The 15,370-nt window shown below is 39.7% G+C and overlaps 1 protein-coding gene across 3 annotated transcripts in view; it reads left to right on the forward strand.

Annotated features, from left to right (window-relative positions):
• Window positions 1-8,483: 8,483 nt before the first annotated feature.
• The window catches only part of Snx19 (sorting nexin 19), a 37,365-nt gene continuing 30,478 nt past the window's right edge, over window positions 8,484-15,370 (forward strand). For 2 of the 3 annotated variants that reach the window (XM_046432652.2, XM_058575228.1), the window contains exons 1-4: window positions 8,484-10,723; window positions 13,206-13,344; window positions 14,267-14,367; window positions 14,481-14,600. In XM_046432652.2, coding sequence (XP_046288608.1) covers window positions 9,035-10,723; window positions 13,206-13,344; window positions 14,267-14,367; window positions 14,481-14,600 — 2,049 coding nt within the window. In that variant the 5' untranslated portion in view covers window positions 8,484-9,034. The remainder of the gene's footprint in view (window positions 10,724-13,205; window positions 13,345-14,266; window positions 14,368-14,480; window positions 14,601-15,370) is intronic. The other variant, XM_046432651.2, reaches the window with a different exon arrangement.

A 15,370-nucleotide genomic window follows, 5' to 3' on the forward strand; every position in this document is an offset into this window, starting at 1 on the left:
TGTTCAAATCCCTATGGTTTCTCTCCTGCTTTCTCTCTCTCTCCCAGCCTTCACTTGCCTCTTGTGGAGTCCCTTAAAATCAGTGATTAGAAGGAGAGAAAACATAGTTTGGTTCACAGATAATGCTCCACCATGTACAAATACCATGTGCCAATGGACAACTACAGCACTGCATCCCCTCTCTGAGACACTCCTGAAAGACAGTGGTGAAGGGAAATCTTCCCAGTGGGCAGAACTTCAAGCAGTGCACCTGGTTGTGCATTTTGATGAGATAGAAAATGGCCAGATATGATTATATATCAACTCATGGGGACTGTGGTCAGTGATTTGGTAGAGATTCAGGAACTTGACTGGAACATGATTGGAAAGTTGGTGACAAGGAGTTTTGAGAAGAGGTATTATAAATTGGACTTCTTCAAAATTAAGAACTTTTGTTCTTCAAAAGATACTATGAAGCAAGCCACAAATTTGGAGAAAATATTGGCAAAGCACTTCCATCCAATATGTAAAAAGAACTTTGAAAAACTCAGTAGTAAGCTGGGCATGGTAGCACATATTTGTAGCTCCTCAGAAAGCTGAGACAGGAGGATTGCAAGTTTGAGGCCAGCCTCAACAACTTAGGGAGACCCTGTCTCAAAATTTTTAAATAAATAAATAAATAAATTGCTGGGTATATGGCTCAGTGGTAAAGTGTCTGTGGGTTCAACTCTCAAAAAAGAAAGAATATAATAAAACAAATGAAATTAGGCAAAAGATTGTTAATATATACATCTATAAAGATATATATGATAAGTATGTCGTAAGGTGTTACCATCCTTATTATCAAGAAAATGCAAGTAAAAATCACAACAGAGAACCCTACACATCTATTATAATGTTTAAAATCCAAATGGCTGTACTAAGAAGACAGAAATAGAGAGTAGGTAACAGTTAGCAATACTATGGAGACACTGGAATACTCATACAATCCCAGAGTTAATGTAAAAATGGTATAATCACATTAGAAAACAGTTTAGGAGGTTTAAGATGCACCTACCACACCATACAATCATTTTACTGGTAGGTACTTTTCCAAGAGAAATTATCTTAGGAAATTTGCACACAAAATGTGCATACCAGCTTTTGTGATAGCCAAAAAAAATTTTTTAAAGTCCAATGTCTATCAGCAGGTGAAAGAATAAACATATCTTTACAATAGAATATTTCTCAGATATAAAAAGTAATAAATTATTGATATACAAAAATATGGATGTATCAAAAAATATTTACACCACGTGAAGGGAGTCAGACACAGACATGAGAAAGTTCATTGTGTATAAATATATTTACATAACATTTTGAAAATGTTTTAGTCAGCTTTTTTGCCACTGTGACTAAAAGACCCAATCAGAACAATTGTAGAGGTTTATTTAGGGCTCACAGTTTCAGAGGTCCCAGTCCATAGGCAGCAGGCTCCATTCCTCAGAGCTCAAGGTGAGGCTGAATGCCATGGCAGAAGAGTGTGGCAGAGAGAAGTGGCTCACATGATGATCAAAAAACAGAGAGAGACTCCACTCACCAAATACAAAATATATGCCCCAAGGCCACACCCTGCAGGGACCCATCTCCTCCAGCCACACACTACCTGCCTTCAGTTACCACTCAGTAAATCCCCATCAGGGATTAATCCAATGTTGAATTAAGGCTCTTATAATCCAATAGTTTCTCCTCTAAACCTTCTTGCATTGTCTCACACATGAGCTTTCGGGGGACACCTTACATCCAAGCCATAATAGGAAAGTACTAATTAATTTAAAGTGGATTAAAATAATTGAAGCAAATCAAGAGAATGGATTTGTTATCTTTATTGTTGTATTGGTTTAATGAGTTTGTGTGTGTGTACACGTGCATGTATAAAAATTACTAATTTACAAAATTTTGCACTTTAAGTATTCACAATTTATCTTAGGTCAATTATACCTCTGTAGAGGTATAATAGAGCTGTTAAAATATGTAAGTGTAAGAAACTAATTGAATGAAGAAAGTGCTTGTAATGTTTCGCATTCAAATGATATTTAAGGTGAGGAATGCTCTCCTAAAACAGATTTGTTATAAGGTTTGTTTGTTTATACATGAAATCATGAGTGGATATTGAATGTATTAAATACTTTTCCTACATCTACTGAGATAGCATAAGAATTTTCCCTTGTAATGTAGTAGCTGATGATTATGGAATTTTTAAATGCTAATCCACCCTCACAGTATCTATTACACACACACACACACACACACACACACACACAAAACGGGGTTTAATTAGCTAATACTCCATACAAGACATTTTGGAGTCTAAATTGATGAGAAAGGGTATCCTACAAATTTTCTTTCCTTTTCTCTGTCTAGTTTTGATTTCAAGTTTACAATATGCTGATGAGTTGTAAAATATTTACTTTTTTCTTCCCTTAAGGAGTTTATGTAAGATTATACAAACTTCAAATGACTTATTCCATTTAATATTAGTTGGAGAAAATTTGCTGTCAAAAACCATCTAGTATTTTCTTTGCAGTTAATTTTCAAAATGTTATTTAATTGCTTAATTGACACAAATTTATTCAGATGTCCCAATTCTTCTTGAGATTATTTCATAACATGCTTTTCTAAAAATACTTATATTTTATCTAGAGTTTAAATTTGCTGCCATAAAGTTATGTTTTTAATCTAAGTAAATATAATTATGTATGTTTTTCAGACTTAATATTTTTATTAAATTTCTTTTTCACTTCATTTCAAATCAATTTCACTTTTTTCAATTCTTTTCTTAAAAAACAATCAACTTTTGGTTTTGTTGATCTACTTTAAATTGTTAATGTTTTCCAAATCTGTGATTTTATGTTTTAATATATTTTATAAAGTTCTCTGCCAAAAACATTTTAAACGTTTACTTCTTATCCATTCTATTACCTCCCCCTGAAACTCTTTATTATATATATATATATATATATATATATATATATATATATTAGAATTTTTATTCTATTGTCCATTTATCTTAATTTGTCTTTCATATACTCTTTCCCCTGGCTCTGCAAGCTACAATCTAAGTAATTTCTTTCAACCAATACTCCAGGTCAATAATTTTCTTCTTCCTCCATATGCAATCAACTATTTAAAACATCTATTAAGATTCTTCATATCAGTAGTCATATTTTCATTTACAGAGGTTCCATCTGGCTACATTTTGAAACTGTATGGCTATCTGTGGCAAGCTGTTAATGCTAGGTCCTGTTTGAGTTTTACTCCTTTGGAGTTCTTATACAGATTTCTATATTTAATATCAGACAATTTCTATATCCATGGTCCTGGTAGTCTAAATCTGTTGTTTATTTATTTTTTTCCTAATTCTCACTCATGCTAGCTTGCCTTCCTATATATTTGAAGACCTTGAATTTGTAGTTCACATCGTATTATTTCATGGTCTTAAAATAATCTTTTCTTCCAGAAATGATTTATATGTATCTCAGGAGCTTCCACCGATCTAGGATCTCTTCAACACCCCCGACCCAAGGTTGTGGCTCAAAATAGAATTCAGGAGCTTAATTACACTTTCCCCCTGCTGGAGCAAGCCTCAGAGCAGATTGTGGTTCTGCTAAGGCATCTGTCCCTAGGGCCACCTTACCCCTTTCATCTGCCCACTACTCACTACTCACAATTCCCTCTCCCACTCTTCTCAAAGTTGGTTGTCTGTCTTGTTCAGGTTTGTTTGCGGATAAAATAAGTGTATCTTGGACTCCTTGCCTACTTAGAATCCTCTTATGAATACATTAATTCATCACAAGGTGTTTCATCTTTAATACCTAGTTGTTCTTTAATGGGAGGGTCATCCAGGGAACTTAATACGGTATAAGGCCTAGTGTGAAAGTTAATCCTAGATCTCTTAAAACACGTATTGGAAACTATCCAAACTATCATCTTCTTTTACAATATTCTGATAATCAAAACATGGTCATTCACAACACCCACAACTAGAAAGGAACCATTATGGACTGAGTCCTGTTCCTTCAAAATTCATTTATTGAAGTCCTAATACCCAGCACAGCACAGAATGTGACTATATTTGGAAATGAGACACCTAAAGAAGTAATTAAGGTTAAACAGGGTCACAAGAGCGGGGCATAATCCCACATGACTGTTATGAAAGAAAAAAAAAACAATAGAAATGCCTGTACCGAGAAAAAAGACCCTGCAAGGACACAGTGACAGGGTGATCACCTGCAAGCCAAGGAGGGAAACCTATGAATACCTAGATCTTGGACTTCCAGCCTTTAGAACTGTGAGAAATTGCTGATGTTTAAACCCCTCTGTCTGTAGTATTTTGTTATGAGCCCTAGCAAACTAACACAAGAGCTTATGCAGAATTCCAAATGTTTTCCTCCTTCCCAGAATGACCCATTCCTCTCTTATTCATAGGATATTTAACCCATCCTTCAAGGCCGATTCAAATGACATCTCTTCTGGGCAACATTTTGGCATATTTCTATTATACTACTTTTTCATTGTGTCAAGATCTACCTCTAATAGTAGATTGTGAATTCAGAAAAGAAACTATATAAAGTCCATCTTTGAATTCCTAATAACTAGCTTCATCCTTGTCGAAAGAATAGATGAAAGTAAGAATTCAGGAGCAGAGGAACAAGCCCCAGGCAAATGTCCCCTTAAGCTGCTGTGCTCTCTGCTGCCCTCTGGCGACCGTTTATTCCCCATCACTGCGTCTAAGGCAAGACGTGGAAATGCTCTTGGCAACATCCTAGGGTTTCCTTCAGATCATTCATTTTCGGACTCATAGAAAACTTCCTCCGACTGTGTTGGTATTGCCAGGATATTTTACGCTTACTTCATCATCCTTCAATCTCCTGGTCGTTCTCATTCGTTGAGAACCTTTGTCCCAAGATCACCATCCTCCCTAACATGACTTCCAGGCTCAGGAAGACCATCCTTCTCAAACATGCAGACTCAACGTTCCTTGCTCAAGCCTAACACATTATCTGGAACCTACTTCAGGAGATTATTATTTGGCCACAACCAGACTTAATCATCAAAAACATCTAACTACCTAAGCTCTGTAGTGCTCTCTCCCAAGCGATGTCTGCCTGCACCTAATCCTCGGCACCTGTGACTATGTAATTTTACTTGGCTAAAACTGTAGATTTGATTAAGTTAAAGATATTGAGATGTGAAGATTACACTGGATTGTACAGGAGAACCCAGTATAATCATAAAGGAACTTTTAGGTCAGGGACAGGAGCATCAGGGTCAGAGGAAGAGATGTGACAACAGAGGTCAGTGTAATGTGGGGACATGAGCCAAAGGTAGCCTCCAGAAGCTGGAAAGAACAAGAAAACAGATTTTCCCTTCAGAAGAGGCATGTCTCTGACAACTCATTCCAGATTTCCAGAACTGTAAGAGAATAAATTTAGGTTGCTGTAAGTCACTAGTTGGTGGCAATTTGGTAGAGCAGCCAGATGAAGCTAACATAGGAGCCAACGGCCTAATCTCCAACCATAACCTTTGTTCTTCTGTCTTGTTCACTCCACTTCCAGATCACTAAACCCTCTTTTCACAGTTTGTCATCTTTCTCCTGGTTTTATTTCCTTTATTGTGACACCTAGACACCATGATTTTCAATTTTAGCATCTTTCCTTTGGGGATGTCAACATTCTAACCACTTACTTCTCTTCATCTACATTGATACTCACAACATGGTAATTTACCAGTCTCCTGCTTGTATCTTTCCTATATTGAGGACACTAAATATCTCAGGAGAAAACAACTCAATAATGTATATTGCACCACTACAAAAGCATGACCTCTAATCTCAGCCTGCCCTCAATCTTTCTTTTTCCCTCACATAACCTTTATTAGCAAATAATTCTGCACCATCACCTTTTCTCCACTCACCTGATCCATCACTGAAACTCTCTTCATTGGTTACTCTGTCTTCTATTTTCAAGAGAAAATTAATGTGTGCCATGGACTGATTCCAGCTTGGCCTCTTGTCACACTGCCATTTTCTCTCATTGTCCCTGACTGTTCTCACATGTATGCTGTACCCACCCTTTGCCTCTGCACTCTCTACCCTACATTTTCCTAAAATACACTTACTTCTCTTGCATTTCCCAACTTATGGGTAAACTTTCTGTGAACTATTCAATTCCCTGGTTTACCATCCCTCCTTTGAGTTCCCACTTTATTGTACATTCTTCTATTGGCAACTATAGTAGCACACCACATAAAACATGAGATCATGCTTAATTACATTTCTCTATTTGTCTCTCTTTTAACTAGCCTGAGAGTCCCTTGAGATGAATAACTGTGTCTTATTTATCTTATTATTCCTACCAATCTGGCATTATGCTGTTAATGTTTTAAGAAATGATAAGAGAAGGAGGGACTCTGCAAGAAACTGAGCAGTGTGGCCAGACAGACAGGTTTCCCCCGACACACACACACACACACACACACACACACACCACTGAACATCAGTCCTGACTCACCTCCACCCAGTGATTAATCTGTTTGGAGACTCAGAACTGTCCCAGACCCCTGGGCAGAAACTCAGACCTGTCCAAATGACAAGTGCATTGGCATGTCCATCAAATTCGTTTCAGAATCAGGAAGACACTCTTGGATACTTCAGTGCCCCAGACCATCTGGTCAGGTGGCATAGTGCCCACTTACAAGGTCAGTTCCTTATTGCCCTGAACATTCCAGATCATGCTGCAGAGTAAACTTTCTCTCTGAGCTGCCATGCAATTTTTACAGCAGCAGCATCATTAAGCCCTTCATCATTCACTTTTTTTATTTTAATCCTCAACTAGGTGGCAGGGATATTTCTCCAGGTCATCACTGACATCATCTAATTGTTCCTGAGAACAATGGAAGGGTCTGGAAGGGGAAAGAGAGTCAGTGTTCACTTCTCATTCCTTTTCCACAGGAAGGAGAGTGGCACTGAAGTGGATTATACTGTGGAATGTGGACCGACATTCTGGGATTTAAGGGAAATTCCCAATCAGCTTAATGGAGACCTCCATCCAAAGTTGTGCCATTTGCGTTAGAAGTGGTTAGCTATAAACCATGCCTCACATATAAATGATGGTTGTATTAAAAAGAATTTTTGCACCAACACTAGAAATGGAAATGAGAGAACAAGCTGAAATATGCTTCTTGTTGGCACAGTTTTTACTGGAATTGGCCAGAAGATTTTCCTTTACATCTAGAAAGTAAATTCTGTAACGACAAAAGGCTGCTAACAACATAGAGAATGCTGGAGATGGGCAACCATACCAGTTTTATGCAAATGATATATACTCTATGCCAAAATAAAAAGGATAGCCACATTACAGACAGCATTCCGAAGGGCCAAGGTGTGGAAGGAAATTGGCTTCACACCAAATGAACATAAAAATTTCTAGATTATCAAATATTTATCTTCCTATAGGTAATTCTATTTATGTAGACATCTAAGTGTATTAAAACAAAAAAATAGAGCATATTCCAAACCAACTATATTAGAGAATTAATTAAAAGTATATATCTCTCTCTCTCTCTGCCTTTTTCTCCTATGTATTTGGGAGGTGAGAGGAAAAAGGAGATGGAGGTGGACAGAAAGAAATCCTCATCCCTGATGATTCAGCATCAAAGTACTTTCTCTGTTAAATTCTCCTTGACTTTTGCAACCCACCATGATCTTTCCTTCCTCTGAATACCTGTAATATTTTGCAAGTTACCATATCACATACTGGTGTGTATAATTAAATATCTATGTTCAAAGTAGTCATTTACTCAATTAGCCACAAGGGTCTTGAGGACAAGGATCATTTGCATTTCCCTAAACTACCTATCATAGCACCTAAACATAGCAAATGCTCAAAATATATGTTTGAGCAGTAACATCAGCAAATAACCCCAAATCACAAATTTGATTTCATAATGCAGTATATAGAATTAAAAGAATAAATTGTCCCTGTATCATATTTTATGAGTTGTATTTTTCAATTATTGAGAACAAGTGAGGTAGGCTGTGAATTAGGGTTGCAGTGGTAATGGGAGTGGTTCGGAAGGAAGGGGGTGAACTTTTTTAATCCAAGAGGCCCATGAAATATGACCCCATGGGATTAAAATAAGCAGGATTTAAAATAAGCGGGATCAAGAATGTGCATAAGTATAAGGGGTGTTTGCAAACAAGATTGAAAAAACTGGAGCTGCAGCTCGCCTTAAAGACGCTAGAAATCTGAGCGTGCGAGTCACTGCCTCATGGCCACAGTGGTTTAGTGACACATGGAATTTTTGTCCTCTCTTGGGGAGCACAAGTTTTGCACACTCTCAGGTGTGGAGACCGACCGTCACAACGGCTTCTTACCACCAGGGGGCGCCTTGCAGAGCCGCTTCTCCCGGCGCTTGCAGCCGCTCTCCCAGCATGCCTCGCTCCTGCCCGCCACGACCCGGAAGTTGTCGCCGGCTGCTGGCCGGCCGGCAGCCCTGGCACAGTCGGCGCTGCGGAACGCAGTCCCCCTAGCCGCCCTATCCTGCGGTGGCTGCGGGCTGAGGCTGTCGGCGGGAACCCCAATGAGTCCACTCCAGGCTGGGTATCAGACTGGACGCGGGGCCCCTGGCGACGTGTGACCCGCCCCCGGCCGGCCGCTGCACCGGCGTTTGTAAGTGTGTGTGGGACCCAGCCGGCCCTGCACCGCCCTCTCTGAGGCTGCAGAGAGGCGCTCCGCCTGGGGCACTATGAAGGCCGCAGAGCTTTCCTCGGAAACTGCATCTCCGCTGGAAGCGGCTAGTTGGACTGTTCTGTTGACAGTAGTGAGGGGGAGAAGCAGAGCTGCAGCTGTCGCTTTGCAGCGCCTGTAGGACTTCAAGGTCCCGAAGCCCCTGCCGGTTCTCTGTAGAGAACCCCAGTTTTCTTGTATCTGGAACACAGTACCTGCCTCCTTTCCTGATTCTTAAGTAAAATAGAGGGCTGTCTTCTGGGGGAAGCTACCTGAGCCGTTCAGCCATGGAGGCCGACACAGTGTCCCCTATCCAGGAGACCTCTGCCCAGTCTTTATGTAATTTAAGTAATCTGTGGGGTAGCCGGAAGCTGATGATTGTGGGGATCTTACTTGGTTGGCTTCTAGTTATCCACCTTCTGGTTAACGTGTGGCTTCTGTGCCTTCTCTCAGCGTTGCTAGTGGTGCTGGGAGGTTGGCTAGGCTCCAGCTCCATTTTGGGGCTTTCAGGTCGACTACACCTGGAACGGTTCATCCCAGTGGCCACCTGCCCTCCATGCCCTGAGGCAGAAAGGCAGTTGGAGCAAGAGATCAACAGCACCATCCAGATGATTATTCGAGATTTTGTGTTATCCTGGTATCGTTCAGTGAGCCAGGAGCCAGCTTTTGAGGAAGAGATGGAAGCGGCCATGAAAGGGTTGGTGCAGGAACTTCGGAGGAGGATGGGTATGGTGAACAGTCGTGCTCTAGCCCAGAGAGTTATGACTCTCTGTGGTTGTCACCTGCAGAGCTACATTCAGGCAAAGGAGACCTTTGCAGAGAAGCAGAGTGGTCCAGTCCAGCCTTCCCAGCTCTGGGAGGCTTATTGCCAGGTTACTGCCCCACATCCTGCTATGCACAATCCTAGTACAGAGGTCACCTATACCCGTGGCATTGTGAATTTGTTACTTCAAGGGCTCGTGCCCAAGCCCCACTTGGAGACTAGAACTGGACGCCATGTGGTGGTTGAACTCATTACTTGCAATGTAATCTTACCACTGATCAGCAAGCTGTCAGATCCTGACTGGATTCACCTTTTACTTGTGGGTATTTTTTCCAAGGCCAGAAATGATTCAGCAAAAATAGATAAATCACTCTTCCCACCCAGTTCCTTGGAACAGCACTCAGTGCCCACATCTCTACCACTGATTGTTGAGGTGGAAAGTCTGCCAGAACGAAGAGCCCCTTCTCCAATAGAAGCCTCTGTGCTCCTAAACTGTAGTGAGCCAGGCCCCACCCCAGAGGTTGAAGAAGGCCATGAAGCTGTAGAGGCAGATATGGCTGGGATACTTGAAGAAAGAAAAGTAGGAAACAACTCATCTCATTTTCTACAGCCAGATATTCGAGGCCCCCTGTTCTTATGTGAAGACTCAGAACTGGAGTCTCCACTGTCTGAACTGAGCAAAGAAACTATCATGCTCATGACCCCAGGCAACTTCCTCTCTGACCGGATCCAGGATGCCCTATGTGCCTTAGAAGATTCCCAGGCTCTGGAACAAAAGGAAGGTGAGGGATCCGAGGGCAATGAAGGAGCAGAGACTGAGGAGGGGTCAGGGACAGAAACAGGCCTGCTGGTCTCCATGCTGAACTCCTGCCCAGAGATCCAAATTGACACAGCAGACAAGGAGGTAGAGCAAGGAGGTGACACCTCTCTTACAGCTTTGTTGGAGGAGCCAAAAAAGATTCAGCCCCTGCGACCCTCGTGCTTAGATAATAAGGATCTCATCAATGATATGAGCTCCCTTGATCCAACTCTGCCACCAGTTCCACTTTCTTCCTCTCCACCTGGTCCTCTCAGCTCAACCACTTTCAGCTTTGAGCCCCTGAGCAGTCCAGATGGCCCAGTTGTCATCCAGAACCTTCGTATCACTGGTACCATTACTGCCCGAGAGCACAGTGGCACTGGATTTCACCCGTATACACTCTACACTGTAAAGGTAACAGAATTCAAGCTACAGGTACCCACCACGGGCTGGGAATGTAATCAGAAATCAGAGTCAGCAAATGTAATGTTCTCTCAGGAGATGACTTTTAGTTTGCTATGTTTAATTCAACAAACATCTGTATGTGAATGGCCTGATTCAAATGGCTAATTTGTAAGGCAGAGTAGGCTCTTACCCTATTCCTATACAAATAATCTAGAAACTCAGGGTTTTACCCTAGTTTCCAATCTTGGCTGTACCTCAGAATCACTTGGACTGCTTTTTAAATACACTGATTCTGATAGACCCTGACAAATTCTGAAGGAGAATGTCCAAAGTAAAGTCCAGGGTTCTGTATATTTTAAAAATAAGACTTTCCAGGCAACGTGAAGACACCTTGACCTCAAGCTATTTGGAGGGAATCAGCTGCTCTAAGCAGCTTCCTTTATAGTTTCCAAGTTTGTGCTTAAATGTCTTCAGGAATAAAAAAATTCCTATCTTCTGAGGTAAATACAGGTAAATAATCTGCCTTCCAAAAACAAAGTTCAAATGATACTGGTATTTTTTAAGAAGAATGTAGCAGGGAAGAAGTTTGGAAAAAGAATTCCGGGGCAAGACCCTATCTGTTGTATTTTACTTGCTTTTTCCTTGCTTTTCTCATTGAGTCCAAAAACTTCCATAAGGCATGTACCTGGATACTGCTAACACTCTCATCCTCAAAATCCCAGTCCTGTTAATAGGAAAAGGGCCTTCCCTAATCTGCTGAACTCAGTTGCATCATAACAGCATTTTGAAAATTAACAAGACATTTTGAAGTTAAGACAACAGAATCATAAACATGTAAGTACATATATTTATACATACACACAAACACTCCTTATAAAATAGACAAGTTTTACAAGTATAGACATCTGTCATGTAATCATAACTCTGGCTAGTCTCAAAGGACAGGTGTAAACATTTTGCCTGCCTTTTTGTTCTAATTCCATATGTCCCAATGACATGCACCTTTCTCACAAATAGGCGTCAGCTTCTGATTCTTCCATCTTCTATTTATGATATATTCTAACACTGATATTAAACAACAATTATTTTTCCTCTTCATTAGCAGAAAATTTAATGGAAAGAATTATTAAGTCATAATCTTTCTCCCACTTACTGTTTTTGTTGTTGCTAAATTTTGACACCAGTTACTACCTACTTCAAGTAGACACTGAAAAAAGGGTAAGGTGGAAAATGAGCAACAAAATAATATAGTCAATTATGTATAGTTTGAGATTGGCCTTAGATTTTCAAAAGGACATAATGTAACTATGATTTTAACTTGATTTCAAAGTTATTTTACTTTCTGATTGTAAAACAGTTTTAGTTTGTATAATAAAAGTGAACACATCAGTATTGAATATTGTCCCGAATATTCCACAGAAAGATTACAACTCCTAGTTTCTCTGAGAGCCCTCCCCTGAATTCTACCTGTGTCTTTATTTCTGAGTACTGGTCTCAGGAACTTATTTGCTCTCTTCAATTCATAGTGAATACCCCTGCTTCTCTAGCTATAAAAAAGTTTAAAATACCACCAAGTCCTACCAATGGGATAGTTTTTCCTATCACTTGCCACAATATAGTAACGTACCAAACAATAATAACCTACTCCTAATTAGTCTGTTCCTAATAAGAGCAAGCATAACAGTTCCTTGTATCTTAACTACTCTGTCAGAGACAAAGTTTTCTTCTGTATTGAGTCATAGCTTTCATGTTGTTCACGGTGCTCACTTTTCTGGGAACATACAAGAACTAGTCATCATTCCACATACAAGCCCTCCAAGCATTCAAAGGCAACAGACTTTAACAACATCTCCAGTCATCACTTGACTTCTAATACATATGTCATATGCTTAGGGGAAAAAAAAAACAAAAACAAACTTAACCCCTAAAAGTAACAACTAGGAAGATTAATCTATCCACATGTTCTTTTAATTTATTGCACGCAAACAAATGATTTGTGTTCATTGTTTGGAATTATTTGTTCTTCCCCCAATTAATAGAAATCATCCCTGAATGAGTATAAAAGCAAAATGGTTTTTCCCTTAATAAGGTCCAGTTTGTAATTTAGGGGTGATAGAGTTAGCTTTTTTTTATAGGTGTTATGCCTTCTGTTTTATACTCACCTTTTGAGATTTGAATAATAGTGATGTAGCCATTTTTGTAGATAAAGTAAATATTTGAAGGAGGGAGGAGTGAAATTCATTTCTGACATTCTGGGCCACATATATTAGGAACTCATTCTTCAGTTCAGCTTCCTTGGAGTTTGAGTTATTCATTTCAACTCAGGGCAGCAATCAGATGTGTTAGGTTCTATAAAAGAATAGGAATATCTCCCTCCCTTTATCCCTACTGTGCTATTACTGTGTAGCCATTGAACATGTTTTCATTAAATCCAGAATAGAAGATTGCCTAAACCTGGCTGATTCTGTCAATAAATCTGTTCCTTCTACAGTATGAGACAGCTTTTAACAGTGAGAACAGCAGTGCCCTGCAGCAGCTGGCCTACCACACTGTGAACCGCCGATACCGGGAATTCTTGAACCTGCAGACCCGCCTGGAGGAGAAACCAGAGCTACGAAAGTTCATCAAAAGTTAGAAATTGCTAACTTTTTTCCCTGACTGGCTGCTTGCTTTTCACATCTAGCCACCCTAATCTGAATGATTGGTAGCCTATGGGTTTGTGGAGAGGATAACGCAGCATTGATGTTCTTCCCCAAATTTGCTTTGAAAGTTTGAGGGTTTTGTGCTAGACAGCTTTGATTACATTCTTTCTAAGATAGTCCTTTGCTGCTAAATGCACTCAAATTTCTATCTGTGCCCATAAGATAGAGTGAGACATTATAACTTTTCCAGAAAAATAGATTATTCACTTTTAAATATTAAAATATTATACAGAAATTCATGTCACTTCCTTTCCTTTAACAACCAGGCCTTTTGTGTGCTGTTTGACACTTCCAAGGCCCAGAGAAAATAAAAAAGTGTAATAAAACTCAACTATAAATATGAGCTAGTCACTGGTTACTTTGTTTTTTAAAAAAATGCTGATTCTGGTCCAAATAAATATTTTAATAACTATGGGCATAATTGTTTATTTTCTTTCTTAGTAACAATAGCTAATACTGAGTCAAGCTTGAATACATGGGTCAGGTTCTCTTGTTAGTTAATTTAATCCTCTTAATAGCCTATGAGATAGATAACATCATCTCCCTTTTATAGAAAAAAGACAAAGTTACAGAAAGATTATGCAATTTTCCTGCAGTCATCATTATACTAGGGATTGGAGCCACAAAACTGATCAGTTGGACTTCAAAGCCCTCTCTTCTAACTATATCAATTGGTCTCTTTATATTAGTAGTGGGAGTAGATTCTGTATATTACATCCTGGGAGCATATTTGGAACTCCTGAAATTAAAAAAAAAAAAAGGTCAGAAAAAATATATTCAATAACTGTTTTATATAGGGTAACTCTCTAAGAATGTTAAATGAAGGAGGTATTTTTGTTTTATTTTGGAGATGTGAAAGGTCCTAAAAAGCTCTTTCCAGATCTTCCATTTGGCAACATGGATAGTGACAGAGTGGAAGCCCGAAAGAGCCTTCTGGAATCATTCCTCAAGGTTAGCATCTTTTTTGTCTTTGCCCTCATTCTGACTCCTGCCCACCCAAGCCAAGGCAGAGAGATCTAGGAACTGGGATTTCTCTTTAAAATCCTTCTGTCTTAATTTTGCAGCAACTCTGTGCCATTCCTGAAATCGCTAACAGTGAAGAGGTGCAGGAATTTCTTGCTCTGAACACAGATGCTCGAATTGCCTTTGTCAAGAAACCATTCATGGTCTCCAGAATAGATAAGGTACTAGCAAAGCTGCTATACTCAGCTTTCATTTCTCTCTGCAGATGTGGAGTGTTCATCAGAACAGAGGCAGTATCTGAAAAATAAGAGAGGTAGGGTATAGGGCAAGGTGGCACAGAGGAGTCAGTAGAACATTGACTAGAATTTTTAAGACATGTTGCCAAATATTGGTTGGATCATCAACTTGCCAAATCACAGTGAGCAGCTATTAGGTGATAGTAGCCCTGACTCTAAGTGTACACACATCTCCTGGGGAAACGTTGATTGTTCCTGCAGGAGAGGCATGTAAGGATCAAGTGAAGATCCATGGATAATTGCAGGGATTCTCTTCTTGTGGGAAAGGTCATTCCTAGTGTGGTCATCAGGAAAGAGAGCTCCAAGGCAGGACATTGACCTGGATTTCAGTTGATGTTGTTATTTTCTGATGGAAAACAGAGTATTCAGAGAACTGTACTTATTCAAGAGGGTCTCTCAGCTCCCATGGAGAAGGAAATCTGGAATACTTAAGAACTTATAAGCTATGATTACCAGCTGTTATCACTGTCTGCAGGACAAAAGCCTGAGATTTATGTTCATCAGAAGATGGTTTGTTTAAAATGTCTCATTGGCAGAAGAAGGGCTTCTCTCTTCTCACCTAGGCTTGGGAGCACAAAATAAAATGGAATTTCATGTGGTAGGTGCCAGAGGACATCCACTGCTATGTGGGATAAACCACAGACTACAAAGGGATCATCTAACTAAATCTCCCAGAGTTCCATATAGATATATTC

Source organism: Marmota monax, unplaced genomic scaffold, assembly GCF_021218885.2.
Source record: "Marmota monax isolate L192 unplaced genomic scaffold, Marmota_monax_Labrador192_F-V1.1 WCK01_AAM20220418_F8-fsc00062, whole genome shotgun sequence".
In the NCBI taxonomy this organism is placed as follows: domain Eukaryota; kingdom Metazoa; phylum Chordata; class Mammalia; order Rodentia; family Sciuridae; genus Marmota; species Marmota monax.